General features: G+C 27.6%; 2 protein-coding genes across 3 annotated transcripts; both read right to left on the reverse strand.

The window, feature by feature from the left end:
- Window positions 1–83: 83 nt before the first annotated feature.
- Window positions 84–10,000, reverse strand: LOC118446214 (uncharacterized). Of its 2 annotated transcripts, XM_035876613.2 has the most exons (24): window positions 9,823–10,000; window positions 9,670–9,724; window positions 9,350–9,462; window positions 9,124–9,258; window positions 8,889–9,022; window positions 7,264–8,798; window positions 5,895–7,161; window positions 5,384–5,715; window positions 5,170–5,309; window positions 4,954–5,096; window positions 4,639–4,881; window positions 4,335–4,545; window positions 3,765–4,177; window positions 3,372–3,670; window positions 3,002–3,296; window positions 2,626–2,903; window positions 2,407–2,566; window positions 1,967–2,314; window positions 1,586–1,886; window positions 1,300–1,527; window positions 1,098–1,217; window positions 948–1,001; window positions 643–822; window positions 84–548 (listed from the first exon to the last, which is right to left on the reverse strand). In XM_035876613.2, the coding sequence occupies exons 1-24, from the start codon at window positions 9,832–9,834 to the stop codon at window positions 468–470; spliced, it is 7,077 nt and encodes a 2,358-aa protein (XP_035732506.2). In that variant the 5' UTR covers window positions 9,835–10,000; the 3' UTR covers window positions 84–467. The 2 variants fall into 2 exon arrangements, with proteins under 2 accessions (XP_035732506.2, XP_035732504.2); XM_035876611.2 differs by having other exon boundaries at window positions 5,895–8,798.
- A 1,096-nt stretch (window positions 10,001–11,096) lies between these two features.
- On the reverse strand, window positions 11,097–14,082 carry LOC118446292 (uncharacterized). Its single transcript, XM_035876785.2, has 6 exons — window positions 13,949–14,082; window positions 13,689–13,840; window positions 13,403–13,503; window positions 12,217–13,206; window positions 12,014–12,139; window positions 11,097–11,940 (listed from the first exon to the last, which is right to left on the reverse strand). Exons 2-6 carry the CDS (start codon window positions 13,788–13,790, stop codon window positions 11,652–11,654), a joined length of 1,608 nt encoding a protein of 535 aa, XP_035732678.2. The 5' UTR covers window positions 13,791–13,840; window positions 13,949–14,082; the 3' UTR covers window positions 11,097–11,651.
- Between the last annotated feature and the right edge of the window lie 70 nt (window positions 14,083–14,152).

Consider the following 14,152-nt stretch of genomic DNA (forward strand, 5'->3'; position numbering starts at 1 on the left):
TTACAAATAAAAATTTACTTAATGACAAAAAGCAATAAAAAATGTATAAGGATTATTAATACTTTATGTTAAATATTTCATTAATATAATATGACAGCTTCCATTATAAAGATTCTATTCAAAGAATCAAACTTTTATATTCGATTAATGTTCATTTATACACAGCATATGAAAATGTACACCAATTATTGATGTATTATTATATATGAGCCAATAATTATTCCTTTAGGATAATTAGTTTCTTCAAAAATTAAAACTCATTAAATTTCTTACATTACATTATAAAAAAATGAAGAAGTTCCCATTAATCGGTAATTTCTATTGAAAAAGTAAATCAAGACAATTAATATTAATGTATATTTATATAAAAAAATTAAATCAGAAGAATTAGTTTGATTCTTTGAAATACATACTGAAGAATATAGTTTAACTATCAGAAAGACAATTATAACATATTATTTTAAAGATCATTCTTCTTGTTCCTTGCTTGTTGGAACTGTTGAAGTCTTTGCAGAAGTATCAGCTGTATTTGTTGAATCTATTGTAATCTATATTATTTTAAAAAATAACAAAATAATATTTATTAATAAAAATAGATCCGAGGCGATATAAATTGTTTGAAAATTGATATTCATTTATTACCTGAGCAATGTCAGTTCTAGGTTGAACATTACTGGTTGAAGCTTTTGGATAAGCATACGGATTGATTACTCTAACTGGATTCTTTAATGGAGGATTAGATACATTTGTATAAGTGTTGTTTGTCCCATAAATCATTTGTTGATTTTGTAGTAATTGTTGTCTCAATAAATTCTGATTCATCTATACATTAAACACAATAAAAAAATTATTAACAAATTGATTGTACTTGATTTAGAATATATTTCTTTTAAACTTTCTAAGCCAATTATTATATATGTTATATTTCAATAAAAATAAGAACTTACTGCAGCAGACATATTAGTTGTACCTAATGGCGTAGTGATTTTCTGTTGTACGTTCTATTGATTTAATTATAATATTAAAATATTTTCTTATTAATATGTTATAAGAACAATGATCTCACATATACATACGCTGGCACGTAATACACCTACCTGCGTGATAATAGGATTTCTGCTAGGTTGAACCATAGCTTGTTGTTCCCAATAATTATACATATCCACCAAGGCTCGAGCTGTCATAAATTTACGTTGTTCTGGCGTTGCATTAGGATACTGAAATTTTATTTAATATTAATACTAGTTATATACAATACATATTCATATAGAAAGATATTATTTTATTTTGTCCTCTTACGTCTTTTTCGATCAGTTTTTGTAGATTTTCATAATCATTAATTTGTGTAGTATTATTTAGTGCCATATTTTGACGATTCAGATTAGCTATCATATTATTGTACTGTTGTAACAAGATATTATTTTGATAGGCTGTCGTCATCATTGCATTGGGTGGTGGACCTTTTTTCTCTTCTTCATATTCTAGCCAAGCCTGTTTTCTTTCCTCTTCGTCTAATTCTTCATCAGCCTAGAAACATGTGTAAAAAATAAAAAAGAAATTGACCTCATATCGATTATACTTTTACCTTGTTTTCCAATAAGGAATCATGCTCATGATAGTTTTCAACTAAATCCTTGTATTTTAAAAAAATTTCTGCCAACAATCTATCCTTTGGTAAATTTAGAGTAGGTTTGTCAGTATTAGTATGTGGTTCAAATTTATATAATTCATTCAGGGCGTTATGACTGTAATGACGTTCTATTTGCTGTTCATCCACAACACGACAGGAAAGTGATAATTTTGTGACTTGACGATTATATATTTTTTCTTCCATCGTACCCGCTGCGAGAAATCGATAAACATAACATGGCTTCTTTTGACCAAATCTATATTTAAAATAGAAAAATATAAAATCATATTATTACATATCAAAATTATTGAATGTAATAATTGGAAAGAATAGTACCTGTAAACTCTGAATATACTTTGTATATCGTGTGATGGATTCCAACTTGCATCGAATATAATTACTCGATTAGCAGCAGTTAAATTTATACCCAAACCTCCAGCTCGCGTTGATATAAGAAATAATCTTCCCCTTGTATTGCTAGCTCTATTAAATATCTTACACCAAGCGCTTCTATTTTCTGCAGATGTTTGTCCATCTAATCTGAAATAATCTAAACCTAAAGACCAACTTCCCGTATGTCCTTCTAATTTCTCTGATATTATATTGTTTTGTTCCGCTTCGTCTATTTGGGAAAGGAACTGTTCGATCAAGGTTAAAGAATATAAAGATTGAGAGAACACCAACCTAAAAATATTAATATGAATATGGCATGTTTAAAAAAAATGAAAAAAAAAAAAAAAAAGAAAAAAAAAAAAAAAAATGAATAATAAACATACACTTTATCACCAATTTTTTCACATTCTTTTAAAATACCAAACAATAGAACGAGTTTGGTAGAAATCCTCATGTCATCAAAGTGTTCAGGCTGTACAAATTGTGACCACCATTCTTCCTTTTCTGTTACTATTTCCACTGATTCTGGCTCTGAGTCATTTTCTTAAACAAAAATTAACTTAAGTGTAAATGATACACAATGTTCTCATGATAAAACTTACCATATGCATTACTTCGAGTTTTTCGTTTTCGAACAGGAGATGAAGAATGTATAGATTGAACATCACTATCGCTATTACTGCTGGTACTACTAGTTGTCTCTTCCTCATCTGAGACAACGAAATTTTTTAAAGATCCTTCTGAATCACTAGCATATCGTTTCTTTTCGTTTGCCTTTTCAACTTTTTCTGAATTCAATCGCAAAACTACAGGATGAGTCCATATTCTTTGCAATGCTTGAAAATCTGGGAATAGGGTACCTTTCATACCGCTAAGATGTCTAATAAAAATATAATATCATCGAAGTTATTTTACAATAGTAATCAGATGAGTATATATTTTTAAATATTACATTAATATATGTTAATATCGATATACCTTGCCAAATTATCCAAATAGTATTGGTATAATTTGATTTGTACATCTGTGAGTCTAACAAAAATAACATATTCTTGTTTTGGTGGTAAAAAGGGCGTTAGCACAGAATAATCAAATCTTTGAATACTTCCTTGTAACAATTTGTGTAATACATGAGCACGTTTTTTCATTAATTTGACGTCATATTCTGTAGAATTGTCAAATTGTCCATTTGTTATAGGATTTACGAATCTGTTTAAGAATTCTCGTTTTGTTCCCAAAAGATTGGGTTTAACGAATTGAACCATGCAATGATCTGAAAAATATTATGTTTTATCTTATTATACTATAATGTTAAATAATTTTAATTTATGTAAATATGAATTGTTACATTCTATTAAATTATTCTGTAATGGCGTTCCAGTAAGCACAATACGTCTAAGCGTTTTCACTTGTTTCATGCATTTACTAATTGCAGTATCTTCGTTCTTCAATAAATGTCCTTCATCGCATACTATAAGATCTGGACCAGGATCGATCAAGCATTTTAATATCGCCTCTTTCATGTGTTTTCGAACATTTTTATTTAGACGAGTAAGATTACGGAACATTTCATATCCAATAATTAATACACCACCATTTTTATGCCACTGTTGAAGCTGATACTTCCTTTCAAAATTTTTTTTACATCTTAAAGTAAAAAACGGTATAATATTAAATAATATTATTATTAAACTTAGAATAGCATGTTATATATAAAAAATATGATCTATAAGAGACTTACTTTGTTAATTCAAATGTATCGATATCTCCATTCTCTATATCTTTTAGCCACATATCAAATTCATTAACCCAATTAAGAACAGTACTAAGAGGACAAACTACTAAGATAGTTTTTACTCCTGTTTCTTCATGGCTTAAAAGAGTATGTGATAAAGTAATTACTTGTAGAGTCTTTCCAAGTCCCATGCAATGAGCAATAATGCAACCTGATCCAGAAGTAGTTTTTATTCTTTCCAAAGACTCAAAGCATGCATCCCACATAAATTTAATTCCTTCTGCTTGATGTGGTTTCAAACGTTTTACCAAATCCTTATGTACACTTATAAGTTCTTCCTTTGTATTAGGATCAAAATCCAATACTAATTTCTCTACTTTCTCTTCACCAGCTAATCGTATTTCATACATTTCATTGTACTAAAATCAATGTTATAATACATATAAAATATATATTAGTATGTTATATATTATTTATAATATAGAGTGTTTTTGCCAAATTGCCGATAATTCTGATGATTTTTCAGTGAATTGTTTAAATATTTATATTACTATATATATATAAACATGTACATACGAGTTTCTGGCGTTCCATAATACGTTTCAATCTTTCCTCTTCTTCTTTAGCTGCTTGTTTTGTATCCTCAGCTACTTGTTTATCCTTTAGAACTTTGCGAATATTTTTTCTTCCACTTTTACTTGATGTACCTTGTGAGTTAGTAATTTTGTCACTATCACTGTTGCTATCACTTGATACATTTTTTATCCGTCTTCTTTTCGGTTTTTGCCTGAGAAATTGCAGAAAAAACAAGACAATAAGATTTTTGACAATTGTATGTATATCTCGTTAAATATATATGTATATATATATATATATATACTTGGTTCCTGCAACTGATGATTCTGTGTCAGATGATTTTTTGGCATTTTGTTTTTGTTTCTTTTTTTGCTTTTCATCACTGCTATCATCAGAGTCACTCAATATCATTACTTCACTTGAACTACTACTAAGATTAGATTCTGTATCTGTATTTACTTCTTTTACATCTGAATCAGAATCGAAAATTCTTCTATTCTTCTTTCTTTTATGTTCACTAGTCTTCTTTTTGATACTAATATTATCTCTAGAATAAAGTTATATTATTTATATTTTAAGATATAATTTTCAACATAAAAATTACAAGAAATTTAATTACTTATCACTATCTTCTTCCTTTATTTTTAATTTATTTTGCGATTTTTCCCATTTTTCTCGTTCTTTTTCAGATTCACTGTCAGATATTTTCATTGTTAATATTTTATTTCGTCTCCACTTACTTTTTCGTTTTTTCTGCTTTTTCTGTTAATTAGTATTTTTTTATATGTATTATGTACATTTACATTATTTTACAATATTAAGATTATGCAGTTACCTTCTCTTCCGCTGATAATTCTTCGTTCTCTGTTTTAATAATCTCTTTTTTTATTTCTTTTTGTTTGATACTTTTATCTTTCTCATTTAATTCCTCTTCCTCTTTATCCGATATAGTAGATTGTTGTTCTTTATTGTCATCTGTATTTATAGTTGGTCATAAAACAGTATAATAAATTAATAATACATCAAACAATATTATTAAAAAATCTTACCTAAGTTTGAATCAGATGAATTTAATAGTAAGTCTTTTGCAATTTTATCAGCTTCTAACATCAGATCATCATTAGTTAAAATAGCAGAATGACTTTCTATTGCAGAATTTAAATTTTGTTCATTATTATCAGAATCATCTTCTGCATTTACAGAAACATCTCCATCTTGTACCTTCTTTAAATGATCCATTAAAGAATCTTCTTCTTCTTCTTCAATTAATGATTTTTTAGTTTTTAAGGATTGTAAAGATTTTGGCAATTTGTTGTCTTCCTTTGACGCAACAGAGCTTCTTTTCTTATGTGGTTTTTCCAGTGTATCCAGATTTATAAGCCTATGTAAGATCATTCAAATGAGATTATATATAATATCAAAAATATAATGACAAATTAATTAATTAATTAATTATTTATTATAATATGCACAAGTAGAGATTTAATTTGAATAGAATAATAAAGATAACATATAACATGAGATATTATTGAAAAGACGTGTTAAGTGTTAAGTAAATACCTTTTGATTTTTTTATTATTTTGGTGTTCTTTTGATTTTTGCAATGCATCCTTATATTGATTTAAGATATGATCTTGTAATATTTCTATTTGTACATGACATGTCATTCTCAATTTCTTATCATTCATATAATGATAATTCTTATGTAATTGAAGTCTTCTCCTCTTTACTCTAGACCCTACTGATGAATCTGATTCTAAATCATAATTACGTTTTTGAGCTCCATCTCTTTTATTAGACTTATTATTATTTATTTGCGCTTTTGATTTATGTAATTCATCAGATTTTGTACTTTCATTATCAAATGTTGTTGATTCCATTTTAAGAGAATCTGTATCTTGAAGTTCTGTGTTGATTTCAGTTTCTTTATTGAATGATGAAGGAATGGAATCATTTGAATCAGATTCCAAAAGAGCATTTTTAATACATTCTTCGATTTTATCATTATTTTCTTCATCTAAAAAGTTTGTTTCTTCGGAAGAGCTTCTTTTTAGTGTACGATTTTCACTATTTTGTTGTTTAACATTATCTAATGTAAGTTCCATGATAGATGCACTTTTGTCCAAATTAGGTGAAATTATTGTACTGCTATCACTTTCATTATCATTATGTTTCTTTCCTTTATTTACTTGTAATTCATTTTGGTTAATTGAATGTAATGAATCTTCTGATTTATCACATATTTTTGTTGAATCAAAAGGTACATCAGAAATATTAGAAGCATCAGAATCTAATTCACTGGAAACTTGTTTTATGAGTGTTTCTATTACTTGTTCATGAGAAGAATCGACTTCAGATTTTTGGGAGGGATATTCATTATATTGAGTTTTTTCTGATTCACTGCTAGATTTACTAGATTCATATAATTTTTGTGTTTCCTGCTGAAATATACTTACATTATCCTGTTCTTCTTCTCTCAATGGATCAAGTTCTTTTTCGTTTAACAATAGTGTGTCTTCTTTTGCTGCATTACATTCTGTATTAGAAGTTTCATTGTTTTCTTTTTGAATATCATTAGTATCTAAATCATGGGTATCTTTATTTGTTACTATTGTTGTATTAGATTTACTGACTTCATTATCTAATTCCAAACTGCTTTCAAATATATCATTTAATGAATCATTTATGACTGGACATGTATCATTAGAGGATATTGCAGTTATAAGTTTATTTGAAATATCTGGAGATATTTTACCTTCACCTTCTTTATTTTCCAATTCTTTTTTTGAAGTATCACATTTTGTAATATTACTATCCATACAGTTCCCTGTTAAGACATTCTGAGGATCATCATTTTCTATGCATGTTTCATCATTAATATTACATTTTACTACTGCATTATCTGATAATTTAAGCAAATTTTTCCTACCCTGTTGTTTACCTAATATTGGTGATACATTCTGGTTAATTCTTGACTCTACAGAGTCTACAATATTATCGGTTGCATCTTTAGATGTTACAGATTTACTGCTTGAAGAAGATTGATCATCTTTTTCAGAAACAGGAATTTCATTTTCACACATATTATTTTCTATTTCTGTTGTCTCCAGATTAAAAGTTTCATTTCCTGAAAAAATTTCACTATCACAATCTGATACAATTTCACACTTACTATTATCCTTATTAATCGTATCACTGGATTTCCTTTTGTGAGGTTTCTTGTTTGTTAATATTGTATCATCTTCTGAACTTTCATGTTCTTCTTCTCCTTCTTCTTTAATTGATGATATAAATGTTTTGTAAAAATTCATTAAATGTTTCTCATAACTACTGAATTCCGTCATTAATTTATTAATAGTACTTTTTGATTTATATATAATCTTATTTGCATCTTCCATATACATGGGCTTTCTTTTACATTTATTTTCAATATGCTGGGCTTGTAATTCAAATACTGAACATTGTTGTTTTAATTCATCTAAAATTTCTATAATATTTGACTTCAAATATTTATATTGTTGCTTATTAATAATATTCTTTTTTGATGATGTGTTATGAGTCTTTTTATTTTGTTTTTTGCGCAATAAGTCATAATTGCTACGAACTAATTTTGTCCTTTGAAATTCTCTACCAGAGCTAGAATTAGTATCAATTTCAATGGGAGATTGTGATATTAAATCTTGTACATTTTTCTTTTCTTGTTCATCAGGTTGTTTTATATAACACTTTTTCTTGTTACTTTTATTAAAAAGCATTTTGCATTTTTTTCGATTACTTTCCATATTTTCCTCATCAGATTCAGAATCAGAGTTCATTTTTGCACTTTTATTATCATGACTTACTACATTATGTCTAAGTTTAATACTTGGGAGTGGTTCACTTTGTTCATTATCAGAACTACTACATGATGAAGTTACTGTTTTATCTTTGTTTTTTTTCTCCATGTATGTGTCCAATACTTTTAATGATTTCGTTTTAGTTAAATCATCCGAACTTAAATTACGTGTATTTTCTAAATGTATTTTCTTTTGCTGTTGATTCTTAATAGTTTTAAAAGTCTTATGTTGGACTTCAAGTTTTGTATCACTAGTACTATCATCTTTATGAGATACTTTCATTTTACAGCTTTTTTGAAGATTCTTTAGTGAAGATTCTTTCTTGGGGGGGACTTCATTATCACTTGAATTACTTGAGGAAGTTGTACTACATAATCTATTTAAAGTCCGACTTTTGGATGTAGTACTTTTCTTTGTTGTCATATTACTTTCCCCCTTTTCAATGGACTTCTGATAAAGAGATCTATTTTCTGTAGAAGCTTTATCAAATCCTTCTTCCTCTTCGTCATCGCATATTGATTGTAGAGCTTTCTGCATTTTTTTAACCTGTATGGTTTGATATCTTTTATGTGGTAATACAGAATCGTGTCTTCTGAATTCACTCCGTACAGTTGTTTTCTTATTTCTTCTGAAATAGAATATCAGATTTATATACTTGCAACTACTGTTTTGAAATTGTAAATATGCAATGTAATCTATTATTATTATAAATATTTACTTGGCTAGACAATCCATAATAGAAGCACAAACTGCTCGTAGCTCCCACAATGGTTTAGGTTCACAAATGAAGCATTTCCAGTTGTTTTTTTCAATATCCAAAAGAGACAAAGGTGCATTTCTCTTTATGCATCGCTACAAATGAAATAATTAAAATAATTAAATAATTAACAACTATTTGTAATTAGCAGAATATATATCTTTGTTTAAAATATATCATTGGTATTTAAACTTACTTTACAAAATGCAAATATGCAATTAGATGATCCACATATATATAGATTTTTCTCATGAGCACATAAGCGACAATACTTATCTACATGATCCTCATCAGAAGAGAAATCTATACTATTACAATGGTCCCAGCATTTCTAATAAAACAAATTTAACATCATTAAAAATAATAATATCATATATTATAGTATAACATAATATTAAATGATATCCTTTAATTAATCTTACTTCACATAACAAAGTACCTATTACAGGATGGGTAAAAATTTTTCCAGGTTCTACAATTACTTTATTTCCACAAGAAGTACACGTTATTGGTCTATTCTTGATAATTCTGATATCTAAAATTAAAATTCATATATATATATTATAGTCTGTTGGATGAAACTATCAAATCTTAAAATGATGCATTTCTATCATCATTTGTATGATCATGTTTTGTTTTTACACACATAAAGTTATCGCGTAAGTCCGACAGATAATTTAAATTTAATATTTTAGTTTATAAATGAAAGAAAGAGAGATTAAAGTTAAAAGTATTTATTTACCATGATAGTGTTCGGTGCGGTATGCAAGTTCGCGTGATGATGTTTTTACAATCAGCTATAAACAAATCATGTATATATATATATATATATACACATATATATATATATAAGATTTCGTTCTATCGCTAAAGGTTAATTAAATTAATTAGATACCTCTTTAACCATTCTAGTAGTTTTAATAATTTGCTTTAATCACGAATAAAGAACATTATAATAATGAAAATATATAAAACGTTCAATTAATAGATAATTTATGCACAAAACCACATAATACTTTCACCACAATTGTTTGCAACCATCTTGCGATTCCATGTTGGACCTTTTTTTAAATAAGGTTAACCTTTTACGCATGCGTGAATGCGCAATAATGTAACGCTAGTATGAAATATTTTTTGTTTGCAGGATGTTAAAAAAAAAACCGATTGTAATGCAAATACTAAAAATAGATTATAGAGTATTATTTAAATAAATTTATTAAGCTTGTAATCTTCTAAAAAAAAAGAGTCCAACAATATACTGATGGCATTTTAATGATCAAATATACCGGTATATGCCAATAGATAAGATGCACATGTAACCAATTTGGCTGTACTTACTATATAGGGTATCCGAGAAAATATCGCGCAACTGGTTGTAGTTACAAGAAAGTTAAATAACAAAAGTTTCCACAGTTCTGAATCAGTCACAAAGTGTATGTAAAAATTTTTATGATCTTTTCATGTTCTTTTCGAGTGAAGGTCAATATAGCTTTTTTTTTTAAATGGACACCTACAATTTTTTTTGGCTATTTTAGTAGTGGTCATTTGAAATTGAAATTATAGCTAGTAAAAAATTGTTACTATACATCGTTTATAAGATAATCGGCATCTTAACTGATTAATACTGTACTATAATTCATACTCCATGTTATACAGATACATTATTTATAAATCAAATAATCGTATATATATTTTGACAAGTTAAAGGTCAATGATCCCGTTCAATGTAATCGACTTATCGACTTACTAATAATTTGACGATTGTTTTTTAGATTATGATATGGAAAACTAACTACTTTAATATTTAAAATGTTGATTATCTCGTAAATAATCCATAATAACAATTTTTTATTAGATATGATTTTAATTGAAAATAACTTAAATAATTGTAAATACGAAAAATTTTAGATATGTAACATTTGAAAAACCTATGTTGACCTTTATAATTCGGAAAGATTATATACATAAAAAAATATTTTTATATGTACATTATGGTCGACTCAAAAACATATAAATTTCTGTAGTATCAATCAGTCGCGAGATATTTTCTGTAGTATTTATAGAAGGTTATCTTGTATATATACAGAATGTAAAGAATAAAATAGAAAATAATTTTTTATCATCTACTATTGCACTTTATTCTCAAACATACAAGTTATACAAATAAAAACACTATACAATATTTATGATGCATTATCTACTAGAACTATAATATTATACGGAATATAAGTTACATCAAAATGATAAATATATAAAATAGTAAAAATTAATATGGAAAGTGAGAAGTCTTATATCGTAGGTGTAAATAGCTGCAGAAGGATGATACTGTTTACAGCGATCAATTACTTATATCGAATGATGTGAATTTGGACATTTTAATGTGTGAAATATCTCACATTGGAAAAATGCCTGCTAAGACTGAAATTTGCACAAAAGTTTTATTTCTCCACTGCAGGATTCACCAAGCCATTTATTTTTTAATTTTTTTGAAATCCTAATGACGATTAGTTATCACATTCAAAATATTTTACAGAGATCATAATATACTTTGGTATTATATTAAGATGTAACAGACCAATTAATAATGACGAGTTGAATATTGCATCTACGAATGATACAAATGATTTTATTTTCACAATGATGAGAATATTACTATCCTCTGTAAAATGTAATGAATTTGGTAAATTTATAATGTCACGATTTAAGATTTTAGTTTAACTAGAGTCAATCTCGGGACTCTTCTTTAACTATAGGTGACAATGTGTGATCATTTCCACCTTCTATATAGTCATTAGAAGTAATATTAGTCTTGGCTTTAAAGTCAGTCTTAAAGTTTCCTTGTTGGGTTTTAGCATCATCTTGAAATATTTCTGCAAAATGAAAACTATTCCCATTACCAGTCTTTGCATTTAAATTAGCATTGTTGATGGAACTGTTAGAGTGAACTTCGTTAAAATGCTTATATAACATTAACGTTGTACTAAATTCTATTTCGCATCCAGGAATTTTGCATCTGTAACATCAATAAATAGAATCAAATACAATATTTAACAAATATTTGAAATACTTCAAATGAAAGATATTACCGAAATACTTCATTATTTTTAGCAGCTTGTACCAATGGAGGTTTTGTATTGGCATGATTGTCCTGATAATGCTGCCATAGGCCAGTTACATTATTTACTTGTACACCACAACCAGGCATCTTGCATCTAATTGTGACATACACACAAAATCATATTAGACAATTATTATATAATATATGTATACACACACACTAATGTCTTACAGGAAAAAGCTAATGGTGGAAGCCCTTCCTTGTTGTTTTACTTTCGTAATACACTTATTAGTATTTGTGCTAATTGAGTTAGTTACTAATTTATGACTGTCTTGATGATGACGATAATGCGATATGTATTTGTACTTTTTCCCACAACCATTTATATCGCATTTATATATTTCTTGTTTATATCGAGACATACGTTGTTTCTTTGGCATATATTCCTCATCATCTGAACAATTACTATTAGTTTCAATAGCGCTATCTTCTATTTTTGAATTTTCTTGTTCCAATCCACTCCTAAATACTCTTTCTAAATTTCCCAGATCTATTCTATGTTCTTGATTTTGTAAATTTAAATTGTTTGCTTCTCCTTTAATATTTTTTGTGATAGTGACATCTCCATTAATGTAAACTACATTATTCTTTTCTTGAGAATTTTCAATTGGTATTATTTCTCCAGTTTTTGAAGAGGCAGTATCGTATTTGATTAAAAAATTCTCTTTTGTTATAAGTAAATCCTTATTCTTTGGAAATTTATTAGCTCTATTTAAACATTCATTATTTGTAGGATATTCTTCACTCTTTGAACTGGCAGTAACATTATTCTGATCATGACAAAAATCTTTCGTTTGTGAGATTGTACCATTAAGCCTATTAAAACCATCTCCTTTATTATTATAATCTGTCACACTTAAAGCAAAATTGTCATTTCTTTTTTTATCATAACTGCTATCTTCACTATTTTGTGTGGTATCTTCCTCTATTGCATTATCAGGCCCCTCAAAACATATTATTTCCGGTTCAGTTGGCAGTGTTGGTGGTTGACGATGGCAACTTTCTATGTGTTCTTCAAGATTACAACTAGTTGTGTGTACAGAACCACAATTTGTATAAGGACAAGCGAAAACATTTGTTTCACTGTTGTGCCATTCTTGATAATGACGCCACATACTACCAGGGTCAGACAATTCCTCTCCGCATCCTGGTTCACGACAGCTGACGATTAACAATAGTTTTAATAAAATATCATTAACATGTTTCATATTAAAACATATTAAAATGAAAAGATAAATTTATTCACATGTGCCAAATAAATTTCTATATAAAACATATAGAATATAATATAATATTTTAAAATATCTCTCATAACAAAAAAAAAATTTATTATATATCTTGAAACACAATTGCTTACATAAATCTAATTTTTAAAGCTTCAAGTGCTTCATGTGTTTTGTATTCGTCTTGGTTGGTGAATATTTTTCCACAGCCCCGTTGTTTGCATGTGTATACTTCCTGTAAATATTATAAAAGTCTTTTTTTTTTACAGTAGTTTTATTTTTAAGAACATTAATGTATAAAAGTATACAAAGTAATATATATTATATTATATAGTAAATCACATTAATTGACAAAAGAGGAATGTAAATAGTTTTGACTTAAAGGTCATTGAACCTACTCACAAAGACAGTAAAATTTACCTTTTTCGGTGCGATTTCTTCGATCGTATGATTTCTAGATACAAATCTAATAACACTAACTTCGGTAGGTCTGTCGGTACACGTTTCTGTTCCTTGTCCCATCGTATCCGCCACTTTGTGCGTAAACGGAATTAATTTCGGATTCACATAACCTATAATCGCGAATGAATATTTGACAGAGAACAATATCGTTTTTATTGAATGAAAAAACATAAAGGATTAAAAGTTTGAGAAAAAAAAGGATTCTTTGCGATATTTACCAACAATATATAATTTCGTTCACGCGAAAACGCGTCTCGATATCTTCACAATTTCACATTATCATTTCGACAATAAAAACAGTTGCTTGTCATCATGTCAGTGCGTGTGAACTGATGCGAATACGAAATACATATAAGAGACTGCAGCGCTTATTAGGAGTTACTGACCATTTATATTTTTGATAATGTTCTTATCAAATTCGA

This window comes from Vespa mandarinia, chromosome 10 (genome assembly GCF_050613455.1).
Source record: "Vespa mandarinia isolate Hongniang chromosome 10, ASM5061345v1, whole genome shotgun sequence".
Taxonomy (NCBI): Eukaryota; Metazoa; Arthropoda; class Insecta; order Hymenoptera; family Vespidae; genus Vespa; species Vespa mandarinia.